This window comes from Micrasema longulum, unplaced genomic scaffold, assembly GCF_059751315.1.
Source record: "Micrasema longulum isolate JH-2025_06_02 unplaced genomic scaffold, ASM5975131v1 h1tg000971l, whole genome shotgun sequence".
Classification (NCBI taxonomy): Eukaryota; Metazoa; Arthropoda; class Insecta; order Trichoptera; family Brachycentridae; genus Micrasema; species Micrasema longulum.
In genome coordinates, this window is record NW_028278162.1 from 576,627 (window position 1) to 593,263 (window position 16,637).

At 30.0% G+C, this 16,637-nt stretch overlaps 1 protein-coding gene across 5 annotated transcripts; it reads right to left on the reverse strand.

The window, feature by feature from the left end:
* Positions 1-1,074: 1,074 nt before the first annotated feature.
* On the reverse strand, positions 1,075-11,646 carry LOC148277839 (dual specificity protein phosphatase 3). 5 transcript variants are annotated; one of them, XM_088232310.1, is made up of 5 exons: positions 11,503-11,646; positions 11,155-11,232; positions 4,724-4,905; positions 3,004-3,230; positions 1,075-2,531 (listed from the first exon to the last, which is right to left on the reverse strand). In XM_088232310.1, exons 1-5 carry the CDS (start codon positions 11,518-11,520, stop codon positions 2,335-2,337), a joined length of 702 nt encoding a protein of 233 aa, XP_088088436.1. In that variant the 5' UTR covers positions 11,521-11,646; the 3' UTR covers positions 1,075-2,334. The 5 variants fall into 5 exon arrangements, with proteins under 5 accessions (XP_088088436.1, XP_088088435.1, XP_088088439.1 ...); XM_088232309.1 differs by having other exon boundaries at positions 11,155-11,235; XM_088232313.1 differs by lacking the exon at positions 11,155-11,232.
* Positions 11,647-16,637: the final 4,991 nt, after the last annotated feature.

Sequence of the window (16,637 nt, forward strand, 5' to 3'; positions counted from 1 at the left end):
AATCCGAACCATAGCATTGAATGAAGGGTGAGAGAATGAGGGAACTAAAGCTGCCTCCGAAAATCTTATTGTTACTCGATAATGCTCCTGGATAGGTGATGATTGAAAAATTAGTTCTGTCCTCCGAACTATACTCCATTCTTGCAGCCCATGAATCAAAATTTTACTCATATAATAAACCTACTATGCTTTATAATATGTGCAGGTATATCACTGTTAAATAAAAAACTGTTATTGATGAATGATATGCAAAAAGTTTGGTTTGATTTTTAAAGATGCCAGTAATTCGAAAATTAATTAAAATGAACAGGCTCTATTTCAATTGTTCGGATTATAGAGACTATATTGTACATTATAAAGATAAAAAAATAGCGTAAAATAAAAGTTTTATTTTCAATTTATGGACAGCGATGTAGATACATTTCTGTAAATATAAATTTTATAATAAATAGTTCTCCGAGAACACAGCCTACTTTTTTAACAAGTTAATATTGCTACTAGAAAGTAAGATAGGTAAATTTATAGAAAATATATATTTTACTCAAGTACTAATCCTACAGCCCGGAAGACTCGTTCGTTTGAATCGAAAGACGTCGAGGTAACAAATATGGACAAAATATATATCTACATAATATTAAATAACTATAAATATAAATCTTGCTTAATATTTATAGAAATTATATGATATGGTAACTTACATATAAGGTGAATATATTAATCTTGACAAGATATTACACCTTTCATATATATATAATAAACTTTGTGATTTAATAAAAAAAATATTCAATACTTTTCATTAAAATATACTGATGTAGAAAAAATAAAAGAATATATTTTTACAGGCAGATTGAATGGTCAGCAAAAACAAATTAAATATAAACATAATCTCTTAACAATATGATATTAGAAATAATAGGCCTCAAATACAAGGTATATCCAGAATCGATTTGTATTTCTTGCCATCGCAGCGCTTCGACATGCGTGGTACTTACCCTGACCTATTGAGAAGTAGTTGACACCATTATGAACTAGCTGACAGTTTTGTAAGCTTCGTGGTGCTTGTTTGAAATGCTATTTATTTGTTTCTTTTATGTAAAGAACATTAAATCAGTTTCATCAACAGATCTGTGAGGTATACGGAGAACATGTGATAAGTGATTGAATGGTAAGGAGATGTGTGAGACAGTTCAATGAAGGTTGTGATAATGTGCACGACAACGAACGAAGTGGGCGTCCCGTTTTATGAAGAGGGAATACAAAAGCTTGTGCCGCGCTATGACAAGTGCCCACAAAGTGATGGTAGTAATGTAGAAAAATAGACAAGGCCTAAAGATTATTTTTTTTGAATGGGTACTTGTTTTCTTTAAACCGTCAAGTGGAACTTATTTTCTGGATATACCTAGTATGAATCTAAAATTATTAAGCAAATAGTATTTTTTAAATGTTGTAAATTGACAGCATCACTGTGTTATTGCTATGAATGTAAAGAAAAACAAATAAGCCTAATATTTGACAATATTTGTCTACATTTTCAGACTGTTTGCATTTCTTATTAGTGCCATTTTAATGTTCATGCATAGTGATTTTTAGAAAAACATTGATTTTATCTTTTGTAACAAAAAGTACAATATCACTCACAAAGTAAAATACAACTTTCACAACCTGGATGATATAATAAAATAATATTCATGGCGATAAAATATAGAAATAATTATTAAAATTAAGTGGTTTGATGAAATAACACGCTTACACTAAAAATGTTACTTAGTTACAGAATTTAAAATAAATACATATTTACAATCCTAAATTAATTTTACTGAAAGCATCTTCCTCATGAAAACTTTTCAAATAACAGGTCTTAAAATAAATTGGAAAGCCAATACTAATAATCAATTGTATCTTTGGTTATTGTATAATAATTAATCAGATCTATACTTATAATATCAATATTTTAAATGAAAAATATAATTGGACTCAGATTCAATGAGATTAAACCAAATCATTAAAATTAAAATTTTATACAAAAGTTGCTTCTGCAAGGGACAGTGATCTACAAAATCTATGCGAAATGTACAAGTCACCGGATCGCTATAATATAATAGAATGAAAGAAGTATATTTTCAAAAAAAATAATTTAAGATTCTGAGTGACACATTGAAGAATAAAATGTTTTAGATTAGAAAACACCATCAGTTTGACAAACTGAATCTAAGAATCACATAAGGCGCCAGTTGGTTGTATTGATTATCCGAGTGCAGGTACATTTCGGCCCCTTTAAGTCTTTTTACAAGTTGAGTGATGTATAGAGGGTACACAATGTCGGAGAAGCATTGGTTAGCGCCTGTCACGACGGAGCTCGTTGTCTAATTCACAGAGCTGACGTAGAAAGCCATCATTAGGTCGGATACTGCGGCTCCTGCGTACAAGACGCATGGCCTCTGTAGCCGTCATATTGCGTTTAATCATTAAGTACGCGATGGCACATGTAGCACTCCGTGAGACTCCCATTACACAGTGAACCAACACTTTACCTATAAACAAATTTAAAAAAGGTCAAACTTGTCGCTCGATAAAATGGTACAGTGGGCCTGACTTATATAAACCTTGTGTAAAGTTACGCCTAGGCATAGTGGTAAAAGAAAGATGGGAATACCATCCTTATTATAGAGGTAGAATTTTAGGCGTAATTTTATACATTCAGATTTTACCACTGTACCTAGGAGTGACTTTATGCCAAGTTTATGAGTAAGGCCCGGTATGAAACACTAAATGCATAATGTCCACTGATTTTTTAAATTACTAATAAAATTAGGTCATTCATGTTAATTATTCGTTAAATCATTATTCACGCAAAAGTTCTTTTAATACTGTGTTTAGTAGATTCGCAGAATGTAAGCAAGAATTGTCTTCCGATTCTATATCAGATATAAAGTTAAACCAGCCAATAGCAGGTATCCATCTCTGTCGTAATATGTTGATAAAAATATAATTCATTTTCCTCACCTCCGCTGGAGATAGCATCGTTGATGAAATTAGCGGCAATATAGAAGTATTTGGAAATATTAGTAGAAGGATGGTCTATCATGGGAAATCCCATATACTTAATACGAGGACAATCTCGGTAGTACAGGTGATCAGTGTCCACCAACCCAAAATGTTTTCCTTCGGCAGTGTTTAAAACATGCGTAATTCCCATAAGTTTTAAGTAATTCTTGCATTTGGCTGCCTCACTGAAAATTACAATTGTAAAGATGAATTAGATAAGGTAGACGATGTCCGTCCGGTAGATTTGATTTATTAAATGCTATACATATTTTGATGTTACAAATAAATCCAAAAACACATTGACACTCATAACACAACAGTTAATTTCTTGTTCCAGAGCCACTATTAGGAATAATGCGAACCCACGCACTGACAATGTTCAAGATATTCACTTTCTTATTAGTTATTGTGGTGTATCAATGGTAGGATCAATATTCAGTCTGAAATTTTGTGCTGATGTCAAAATATTCCAATTTAAAAAATACATATGTATATTCGTTTTATTTAAAAACCAGCTGAATTCTTTGGTAGCAGCCATGTTAAATAATATATTAGTTGACATTAGTTTTTACAATATTGTCTGACAAGACAAAGGTCTATTTGCAAAAATATGCAAATAGGTAATATGTTAAATTGGATGTACTAATAATAAAACTACAATAAAAAATTGTACAGGTTTTCTCTCTTGATTCATAAATTTATAATACTTCAATAATAAAATGAGCAAATATCAAAAGAAAAACACTAAAAACTCTATATAAAGTCATGATTTACAAATAACAAAAGCAAACGATAAAAACTAAAAATATACCATAAATTATACTGCAAACCTAAGTAACATAAAATAATTTAGCACATTTCGGTTTATTATTAGGTATTTTAAAATGTGTGAAAAACTTGTATGACATTGGCGCTATCTCAATTTAGATGGCAAATAAAGGTACCGCCTATGAAAATATTTTTTAGCACAATTAATTTTTCAATCTACATTTCTGTTAGGTGACTTCTAGAATAAAAAACATAAAAAATGTATGTGATAATATATCATTAAATAATAGGTTCATTCTAACAACTGTTATATTTTGTTGCGTATAAATATTATATTTCTTTAATTAATATTTGGATTTTTATAATTTATAATAAACCCATCATTTGTATTTGATTGTGAAAAGGTATTAAGCCATACTTGAATGAACTTCTCCATTAAGAAGAGTTGGAATAATAGAAACGGGCTGTGGTCCCGTGGCTAGTGTTGCGGACTCACGGTCAGAGGTCCGAGGTTCGAACCCCGCTTTACCCCAACGTGATTCCCATTTTCTAATAGTATTTGCAACTCGTTGAATATGGCTCCAAAATAAAAATATTTGGGTAAATCATAAGAACGCAAATATCTATTTTATAAAAAACATATTTTAAGCATGTGTTTCAAATAGGTAAGGTCAGGTGGGGTAAGAGTGCATATTTTTTTTGTAAATTCAAAATAAACTCTCTTTGTGTCAAGAATATATATGTATATTTCTTTTTAATTTACCAAATATTGAAAGTATCTGTATTATTACTAACAGGAAACAGTCGGCTATAGAGAATTTATTTATACAATTTTAATTATGTTTTTTATTATTTATGAATGTTTATTAACAAGAGTAGATTCCATTTTATTTTTTCAAATATGACTTACGCATTTCCAACATAGAGGCGGGGGTAGACCTCATCACAGTCGATATCCTTAAACAGCCTCTCGCTGGAGGCCATGGATGAGGTGGCGTAAGGGGAACCGTACCCCGGGAGGGGGTAGGAGGGAGAGCGGGTGGAGTTCATGACATGTAACAGGTGACGAGCCGTGGTGTCACTCCCAGTTCCCTAAAAATTCAACAATACAATTTATACAATGTATCTAAACATAAACAATTAGAATAATTTCAATATAAAGTACCGAAATCTCCAAGGCTGGTTTGACTTATTGATTATTATTATTATATTTATTTAATTAAGAGCAGGCAGCTGTCCGCTAATATGCCCAAATCTTATCCTTCTAGAATGCTTATTTTATCTCCTATATATCAGACTGTTGAGAATCATAGTGGCGTAGGTCCCAAATTCATAGTAATATGGAGAAAATAATGTTTCAAAGTTTTACAAAACTATAAACTTAATCAACGGGGCAACAATTGGCAATGTCAACTTTATTTTTTTTTCTTCTTCATTTAATATACTTTTGCCACTTACGTACGTAAAAAAAGAAATTATTTTTGTGCCATTTGGTAGTCTTAACTCGAAAATCAATTTTTTGAAGTTTTGCTATAATGATTTTCAATAGGCGATATGCCCAATTTGTTTTATAATGCATTAACAGACAGTTCCGTGACTATTTCTTAAGGCAGACCATTCCATGCATCCACAGATCTGCCATTGATGAATATTTAGCTGGATTAAGGTTGAACTTAGACTACTTTAATTTCATTAAATGTGAAAATTTCATCAGATTGGCAGTCAAAATACCACAGTGCTTTTATACCAGCAAGAATGTTCAGGAATCACATCTAAATGGTTAGAAAAAATACTGAATTTTCCATCGAGTTGTAACGCAATACGATTTCTATGAAAATATAAAAATATATAAATACACAAATCATTTTAACATACAATATGCATGCGGCAATATTTTTAACAATCAACGGCATCTCTAAATATTCACAAAATACAGGCCTCGTATAGAATGTCATTTATAATCAGGATTTAAAGAATATATTGCATATCAATACAATACATGCTGATCAATGATATTTATTACTTAGGTTTAATATTTCACATGAATTCAAAAGAATTAATAAATTCAATCCTCTAGATTTAAAACCAATTTGAACTAGCTAGGAAACAAGAAAATGTCAGTAAGTTTGTAAATACAAAACACCACAAAATAAAATTACACACAACACATTTTGTTAGTTTGGTAATTCAAAATAAAATTACACAAAGTTTGGCCCAAATACTATAAGACATGCTGCAATTGTGTACAGATTCAAACTAAACAGAATGTTGGTGAACTCGCTACCAATGGGGTTAGTACGAGGCATGTTCCAAAAGTAAAGTCTCCATATTTAAAACAAATCTAAAGTTTATTCAAAAAAATATAATATGGCTACGTTAAGTACATAAATATTATTTTTGGACATAATCGCTATTCTTCATTTGGATGCACTCTTCAAGGCTCACTAGAAGTTCTCAATAGAAACTTGCCATCATCCCTATTTCCAGGTACTCAATGGTATTTTTCTTAACTTCCTCGTCTGTATCCATCATTCTTCTTCCAAAATGTGTTTTGAGGTCCAAGAAAAAGTGAAAGTCCAACGGTGTCATGTCTGGGCTGAAACGTCCCAATCAAACTGGTCCAAGAGAGCTCTTGTGTTGCAGGTAACACGGGCCGGGGTATTGGCAGAAGGCAAACCTACGGTCAACATGCCTCACCTTTGATTTAGGGTGGATCTGCGCAACTTTTTCAGCATCTCTCACAATTTGCGATGAACGGAAACCGGAGTTTAGACCCTTGAATTCAAGAAACGAATAACTGAGCGGAGTTTGAATTGAGCATAGTCGAGAAGGAGGGAGGTGGCGGTAGCCGAAGTAGATGCATCCATTACGAATGCATGGTACGCACAAACTGAGCATCTGATTGGGTCAACCGAGGCCTAGTTGTAGAGGAGTCAAGCCAAGCTACCTAGCAGTGCGGCCTACCAGGCGCGTGCGGTGACTTTTATCAGTAGGGATGCTGACAAAAAATAATCATGTTCTCACTTTTAGTAGATATGATCGTAGATATACGTACTTATATTATACAATTTACACATCAATCAGTTATGTTGTATTTTTTTCTTTATCCTTTTATACAATTTTGATTTGAATAAATCCTAAGCATGTGATGACAAAATAATTTGTTTTTCTAGAAAGTTTTACTTAAATTTCAAGTCAAATTAAATTCAGTATTGCATATAATCACTTTTGTAAAGCACGCTTAAGGAATTTTATGATACGCTATTTAAGTTATCCATTGCAATAATAACAATAATTAATAGTTGACGATCAATAAATTGACAGAACACAGGCGCGTCTAGACATGAAGCTGTAAACTTTTTTATTTTCTTCTTTTTCCACTCCTAAGTGGAGCATGTGGACATCACTAGACACCTCCGGGAGACCCTATCGTTAGCCAGCACTCTCGCCACCTCCAACGTCAATTAGCTGAAAGTTTGCCATCGACAGTTTTCCAGGACCGTGCCCGTAGGTGTGAAAAGAAGACAAACATTACAACACCTAAAACAAGACCCGAGATAGCCGTTCTTAATTTTGGGCTAAATGTCAATAATACGCTACTTCAAACTTTATGCTAAAAGATATTAGAGACGTTTTTCTTTGCATTATACAAATTGGATGCTCTTTTCTCTCCGAGTCTCGTAGGGGAAATCTAAAACATTATGAACCTAAAGCGAGTGCACGAAAATTCAGACGTTTACTATCGGAACTAGACGCAACTTGAAAAGCAGCATCCTGCGTATACAACTAATACTATCAAGGACAAGATAACTAGATATTCTATACGTACACTGATATAGGAAAAACGCATATGTAGCTAGTAGGTAGGTATGTATACTGAAAATATTAGTTGAACCGCATGCACCCGAATGTTCTCAGTAAGAATTTTAAGAATACATGTTTGTAGATTTTATTTCGTATTTATTTTGTTCATTAACGCCCAAAAGGCATTTACAAAAAATAAAAATGAAATAAATGCTAACATACTAAATAATAAACACAGAATATACAGAAAAAATATGCGAAATTAGTTAGAAAGGATATAATAAAAAGTTTTACAAAGTAAAAAAAAACAATAATAACAAAGGTATGCAAGAAAAAACAGTAAGCATATAAGCAAAAAATGCAAAGATATAAGCTTATGAAATAAATTCTGTAAAGCAAACAATAAATAAAGTGTTACGGTAAGCATTATGTTTATTTTTAGTAAAATACATATTATTTTCAAATTTTCAAGGGATGCCCCGCATCCACAGTATCTATGGACGGAACGCGTCCGCTGCCTACATCAGAAAAAAAACATTTCCCTAGGAGACTTTACTTTTGGGACATGCCTCATAGTTCACTCAACTAAAGGTACAAAATACAATGGATGATATCATGTTCCAGGTAACAAAGAGACATCCAGTTTTGTACATTTAGATAAACTATGTATTATTAAATACATAATAAACTAGTACTGTGTGGTGTATGGGTGACGTGATAATTTAAATAATGTACAAATGTATACCTAAGTTGTGAAATCTAGAACAATGACTAGATAATATAATATTTAATGAGGTAAAAGGTTTAATTTCATTGTTAACATGATTAAGATGGATAATATAGTGACACATTTCAATTCTACGGAGATAACTGTTCTTAAAAAATATAAAAAATTCTTTGATTATTGAAAAATATTTATGAGTACATGAAAATAACATTTTAATATGTATAAACTTATATGTATTTATTTAATATGTCATATATTTTCTTTACTAACTTTGTGGAAATTTGTTATTAGTTCTGAGGTTATACACTATATCTGTTTGTTTACTATAATTATGTATGTAGAACTGTTGATTTCCCAAATAAAATAAAATAAAAATAAAATAACTCATATGAAATATTAGAAAAACACAATCTTAGAAATTGTTAGTTACAATTGGATTTAACTCTTTGGGGATTTTTTCAAGATTGTAAGAGAATGTTTTACTTCACAAAAACCAAAAGATGGAAGAATTTGATGTTCAAATATAGGCTTAAACCAGCCAATGACTGGTCATAAGCCATGTAAATGTCTATATTTCCATATTCCAATCACCATCTTTAATATGTATCAAAAACAGTTCACGAATTTTAGCCTGTGTATTGTAGTTGTTGCTGCCAAAATACAGCAATAGGTCAATTGGGCAGATCACATAGGATTGATAATTATTTTCCATTTTAAATGACAATGATTTCTGAATAATTTAGTTTAGCTATCTGAAGGCATTTTAGAAAAAATGTGCATTAGTGCAAATGCCTTTCTTATGTTACGGGCTGGTGCCATGGACATTGTTTGGAGACCATAAATCTTCTTTACAATTGTCGCCAGATCACCATGCCCTCCGGTAGCTAGGACTGAAATAGTCTGAAGTCGGAATGTAATGGGAAGATATAGATAGCACTTTCTTACATACGCTTATATGTGGAGATATCTTTTTACACAAGCAAGCACTACCTACGTTCTCAGATGTGATGCTTGGCGGGAATTAGGTTAAACGTGATTGGACAAAGTGAACTAATCACAGAACAGCATTCCTATTTTGGGCACATTGTACTGTTTTGAAAGGAATTTTTTGGTTCTGATAGATAAGAAAAAAGATGTCGTAATATTCCATAAATCACTCATTTAACCGAATATATTTTTACATGACAATGTCCTCCCAGAATGTTTTTGAGTAATTGTAATTATGTCCTGATGTAACATTTTACCATAATTTATATTTTAAGTGCTGGAATCCGGTGGACTTGTGAGTTTTATTAACCTTTTTAATGTTTATCGAATTGGGTTGCGGTCCCGTGGCTGGTGTCTCGGACTCATGGCTCAAAGGTCCGTGGTTTGAATCCCACTCTACCCTAACTTGATTCTTATTTTCCAATAGTGAGTTATTTACAACTCGTTAAAAATGGCCCTCAAAATGAAATATTTGGATAAACTATAAGAACACAAAAATTTATTTTTTAAAAAAAAATGTGTAGATGCGTTTGTAGAGAATTAAAATATACGATAGACTTATCAATAATGATCATAGGTATTGTATTATAAATAGGAATAATTGATATGTAATATTGTCGGCCTCGTGGTGTAGTAACAGATAAATTCAGTAAAAACAGATTGCAAGATCTATAGAAAGAAGAAGAGATTCACCTGAACGAATTATCTCACCTAAATACTAGGCAACACCTGAAAACATTTTCCAAATTTTATGCATCTTTTTGAACCACTCAGTTTAAATAAACAATATTTTGAGTTTGTCCAAATGTTTATAGACAAAGACTGGATTTATTAAGATAAACAGATTACAACAGAGATGGAGAACATTTAAGAGGAAGAAATATGGAAGTCTAGGCATTTATGAGGCTTATGACCTGCTGATATAAGAGACCACTTTACACACTATGAACATTCGCAATTCTGCCTATGTTTAAACCTCCTTATTTCTTCAATAGAGCTTATACCTATAAATGTGAACTAACCCAAGCAAACCATACCACCATTTGCTCCAATTAATGAGGGCGTGATTTTTATTTGTAGCCTAAAAATAATAAAAAGAAAAAAAAATATTTCAAATTTAAAAGAACAATAAAATAAATACATTAACTTAAAATTTACTCAATCAATATAAAGAACAAAACAAACCATATAAAATTAATCAGGATAACATTTTAAAAGAATATAACTTTTTTTTTGTGTGGTTATAAAGTGAAAATTAATATTTTGATGAATCAAAAGAGGAAAATAGTGTTTATTTATCTTATTCAGAAAAAACAAGTCCTTTTTTTCCAAATTGTACTACTATGTCTGTTTTATAACTTACAACACCATACTTAATCATGATGGTTGAAAAGGGAATAAATTTCTGAGATGCTAGACACCTTTGAAAGTAAAGTATTGCAAAGAATCTGTGGACCAGTGAGATAAGGTAATCAGTGGCGCATTCGGTCTAACGATGAACTGTATAACATATACCAGGCCTCAAGCATCACACTAAACATACTGTGGAATAATGTATTAGTAAAACTACGTAAACTATTTCACAATATGAAAATAGAATTTTAAACTAAAATGTGAGATCAAATATTTTCTACCCAGGCGTTACAGGTTAAAAAAAAACATATTTTCTAAAAAAATACAATTTGCGTAAATACTTTATTCATAGCTGAAATTGTTAAACTAGAAGATTCGATGTGGATTAACTACCCGCATTCCTTGCAAAATAGAGGGTATTATTTCCGAACCAAAAATCATAACAAACTGAAATATGAAAGCTGATGTACCATGAGCGTCCTTATGTATGATCCAAGCCTCTGTTCACTTGCAGCAGAATACGTGTGAACACGAGGAAAGCTTGATTGCTGCTGAGTACATAAATAAATGTTATTAACAGTAACAACAAGCAAATAAAATAGGTTTCGGCCATAGGCTTTTTACGGTGGCTTAAAACAATGACATGAAAATTCGACAAGTACTCGTGATAAATATTTATTAAGTGTTGATAATTCAGAATACAGGACCTCATAATTAAAGAATTAAGGCAAGTATTCTGAGTTTAAATGGGTAAAGAAAGCTCGTTAGGTTATATCAGCAAACTTAATATTGAAATTATACAATACTTTTATAATTACCGACTCTCTCCAACTCATTTTTGTTTGTTAAATTCGACAGACTGTGAAGTACACTTTGCAACAAACTATTATCCGACCTAAATAACTGGAAAATATCTATTTTTACGATTTTAAGCGATCAAGGTTTTGCAATCCGATACACCATAGACAATTTTCAACAATTTATCCTTGAAATGTCAAAGCTTAAAATAAACAGAATTTACATCATAATGCAACATGCACACATAATATTGTTATATAATATGTATAAAGGGGTAAATAGGTACTTAAATAGGATTTTTCTATTCTTTTTTTGTTTAGAAGGCATCTGATGATGCAAATAAAAAAAAATTCTTCATTGCATTTAAAAAAAAATATTTATAATAATAATGATTCATTTAAATTATTTATTGACAATTCTTGATGGAATTCCATTGTAATGATGTAATAACTTATATTTATAGGAGTGTACCTAGTATTTTTTTAAATTAATAACTTATATGTAAATATAAGTTATTACATTAAAAATAATGTTTTTTTTTTAATTGCCACGAATATTGTAGTCAAAAGAAAATGCATATAATTATTTTCAAATATTCCCTGAACTGTTTTCGTTTTTCACAGCGTTTTCAACTAAAGAATAAATTTAAAGACGCCTTTTTACAAGTCAGGAAAGTATGTATTTCAACCAATGACGGCTATTTCCTTTTAAATAAATAAATTACCTTGAAAAACCAAAACTTTTGTAAATGTTTAAACAGCCACTGTAAAAATAATTATTCCGCGGTACAATTTTTTAAGCAAAGAAAAAATATTTCAATACATGCAAATTAAAAAACTGAATTATTTTTTTTCATGAATACTTTGTTTTATTTATCCAGAAAATTATTTATGTAGTTATTTTAATTATGAAGTTCACTGATTGCAACTTTTTTTGTATACTCTAATGACTGGGGGGGGTAAAATTATATGATATTTCACATGTGTTTTTTATAACTTTTTCAATTGATTTATTTCAAATTCTTTATTGATCAAAATCCTCATTGGTGAATTCTGTTTTTTTTTTTTGTGTTCCAACAGTTCTTTGTTATGATTTTGTTTCATTGAAATAATATGTTTCAATGCTTTGTTTTTCCAATAAATTTTTCTTGGTTTCATAAATATAACTTCACCATTGTTCCCTTGGATTTATTCGATAAAATTGTAAGATTATGTTTATGTTATATTTTGTTATGATTTTTAGACTAAGTTTCATCTACCTAAATGTATTTAACTATACGCTTTAACTCATAAACTTGGTATAAAGTTACGCCTAATCTTAGTGGTAGAAAACAGGTGGGAATACCGTCCTATCATAGTGAACCGTTCTTTTTCTACCACTATGCCTTGACGTAACTTTATACGCTTATAAGTAACGCCCTGTTAGTATATATTTTCTGTTAAATTAGCACTATCAGGTTTTTGGTGGGTTTTTAAATTTTTTTTTCAATTTATCTAAAAAATTTATTACTTTACTTATGTGTTTATTATTACAAATATAATTTTATGTCATTCTTGCATATTTTTGTTGTGTTTTTAATGCTTATTATAGTTTTCAAATGCATGTAACTTGTTTTCGGCCAATGTTATCAAATTTTGCTAAAAGGCCCTAACAAAAGAAAAAAAAAGTCCAGTGATTTTTTTAAAATTTGTTAATAGACAATCAAACAAAGCCCATTTTTATTTATGTTATATATATGTATCGTATTATCATTGCTACGATTTTTGAAAGTTTTGTAATTTTTGACATGACGTGATGTCACTAGTTCTCTTCGGTGAGTTTGGCTTCCTGGAAACCGGAAATCTATAAGAACATTGGTTGATTAAGAAGAACTTGTGCTGTCATTTAAAAAAGTTAACTTTTATTAATACATTTTAGAGAAAATTCGCTGTACAATTAAATGCTCTTAAACCCAAGTAAGTAAACATTTTTTTAATCCAATTTCCCGTAGCATGGAACTTTTTTTTCTATATCACAAAATAGATTTTGCTTGATTCTACCTAAAATTACAATTTTGGCTTTTTTAAAATAAAACATATTTTAAGGTGCTATTTTTAAAAGCAATTAAAACAAGAAAAACCATGCTAACAGTACTATCAAATTAAGTATTTGTGTAAACTTGTATCTAAAATAAAACACATGGATACAATAATATATGATGTATATTTTGTTTAATGATAAACGACATTGAATAACATTGAAAATTCATTATTAAAAATATAAAATTACTATTTTAATGACTATAAATATGTATATGTAATTTTAAAAGTACATTAATATTTTACTTCAATAAGAGCAATAAATTGTAAGTCAATAGATGTAATGTCGAGGCTACAAAATATATATTTTATGCAGATAAGACCCTTAAATTATACTACGATTTCAAGACTAACAAAGGCTGTCATCAATTCATCAACTACACCATTTTATAAATTAAAAAAGGAATTGTCAGTAAAAACAAGGTCCCTGTGACAAATTATTTTTACAAAAGTATTTAGATTGGTTTACGTATGAATAAAAAAAATATTTGTTGCAACAGAGAGCGAGAACATTTTTGAGAATGGAATACGGAACACTAAGCATTTACAGGATTTATGAACTGTCATTGGCTGGTTTAAGTAGCCACTTTACACACTGTAACATTCACCATTCTGCTTATGTTTAAACATCCACATTTTCTCAACTATTCTATATATTGACTTTCGTAAAGTAAAATAAACTTATTCATGTGGGTAAGATTCATCCGGATGCAAAGTCAATAGATGAAAGAGTTGAGGAAATGCGGATGTTTAAACATAGCCAGAATGGTGAATATTACTGTGTGTAAAGTGGCCACTTAAAATAGCCAATGACAGGTCAAAAGCCTTTTATATGCTCAGACTGACATATTTCCTTTTTAAAAATGTTTTCCCTCTCTGCTGCAACAAATTCAGTTCTTAATAACTCCCTAGGGAGGAAATCAAGGCTGTCTACAGCATTTGGACATATTCAAAACATTGTTGGAAAAAATATTGATTACTTCATAAATACTAGTCACGATCAATGCACAAAATGATGTATAAATGTAAATATTTATGTAATCAATTATGAAATTAAATTTTTTTAAAACTAGTGTTTTTTTTAATGGATACGCACATAATGGTTACATATTTATTAATAGTAAAAATAATGAGTTATACTCTATAAGTAGCCATGATTGATTGTGATGTATTTAGTTATATTAAAGTAACCTATCGTCAACATAATAAATATATGGCTTTCATTTATGTGTGCGTTGGAGACATGAATCAGGTTATAAACTTACTTAAATTCATCTTTCGGGTTTTTAATTAAGGAGTAAATCCTTGAAATTATCTAACTTATTAATTATTTTTTGCACGTTCGCCTATCATGCATTAAGGTATTAAGTTTGATTCCTAGCAAGGTTGACATAAAATATTTATTTAAAAAGGTGTTTTTACACTGCAATATTTCATAGTCCCCGTACTGGTGCACCTGAAGAATAAGATGTATCATGGCTTTGCGTATATGATCGAGATATACAATTGGAGCACCAATGCAGTACCTTATGCACCATTAAGTATGAATAAAAGAATGATGATGATATATTTATAGTAAATATTATGAATACATGCATCATTATAGTAAATTTTAGAATAAATAAATGAGTATTGTAGTTTGTTTTAGATTTAACACCCATAATAACAATATCACTGCAAATTTTAAAACAATTTTTCACCGTTAAATAGTAGTTTGTTTATTTATTCTTTTAGAATTTTTGTGTTTTTTTATTATTTATACAGGCCGGAAAAAATATACAGAAGGTACGCAACATACACAAAAAAATACATCATTTATAAAAAACAAGCTTCTTATGCATTTTTCCTTTTTTGCAAAGTATTTTTTAGTTAAATATTTTACCACAGTCAATTTTATGCTTTATTTGTTTTTAGGCCACCAACTTAATTTTCATAGTATGTATGTCATTTTTATAAATACACAATTACACATTAAAAAAGGCAGGAATTTATTGAATTCAACTTTCAAAAACAAATATTAGTGCATTGAATTGATTTTAGAAGGTGAAATTAACTTTTTTTCGGAAATATTATTGTGTTTGTAAATCAATCAGTGCATAATTCACATTCTATAAAATAACAAAAACTATTATTAACACAAAGCGTATTTTTGAAGTAAACTACGTCTTTTGCTATTTTTCTTATATGCTAGATATGTTTATAACATCCTCTTTATTATGACAATTTGGTTTGAAAATGAGATTCGAGTAGATAGATGTAGGCTAGTTTCTAAAATTTCAAACTTGAATTTTATTTTCACAATAATATATTTACCAGCATATATTATAAAAGTAAGATAACTGTGCTCATTGCATAAAGCTATACGAGTAAAAATACAGTTTTCCATAAATACATACTAGTGCATAAAAAAAAACAATTTCGAAAAATTATAATTAGGTATGCACATGCATAGTTGAGTCTCAATTGATAAGATGAAAGAACAAACTATTGGGTTTTATGAAAATACTTATAATTGCACAAAATGCGGTGCATGTCAACTGAAAAAATAATAAAGTTAAATAAACATGTACAAACTGCAATTTTCATGCATTAAAAAATAAATAAAATTAAATACTTACTTACACAAACTTTGTGGTTATTCATAATATAATTGAAAAAAAAACTTTTTGTTTTAAACCACAAATTATTTATTTTATTATCAACTGGTTTCTGAGCTACTACATGCTCCTTCGCCAAGGCATAATTTATAATTGTTTTATTTATAAATGATGCTTTGACAATGGAACACATGGTAGCCTAGAAACCAATTAGTAATTAAATTAATAAAAAGTGGTTAAAAATAAAATATTTTTATTTCAATTACAACATATAATATACTCGGCATGTGACGTCTTAAGTTCTCTTCCGCTTCTTCCCAGTCAGTTCTGCTGATGATCTGTTGTCTTATCGTACCGTTTTAGTATCTAATTTCCCGTAGGGCTGAAGTTCCTCATTGTATAGGTATATTAGTATATACACCGGTCAATAATAATTATTTTTTTAAAAATGAGAGTAGTTTTTGTTTCGTTTTTGAGTTC

What these genes read in the sequence shown, in the direction of transcription:
- LOC148277839 (XM_088232309.1), bottom strand. An exon ending in CATACATAAGGACGCTCATG is followed by an intron (nt 4,906 to 11,154) that starts GTACATCAGCTT and finishes TTGAATTTTTAG; the next exon opens with GGAACTGGGAGTGACACCAC. An exon ending in CGCCTCTATGTTGGAAATGC is followed by an intron (nt 3,231 to 4,723) that starts GTAAGTCATATT and finishes TGTAATTTTCAG; the next exon opens with TGAGGCAGCCAAATGCAAGA.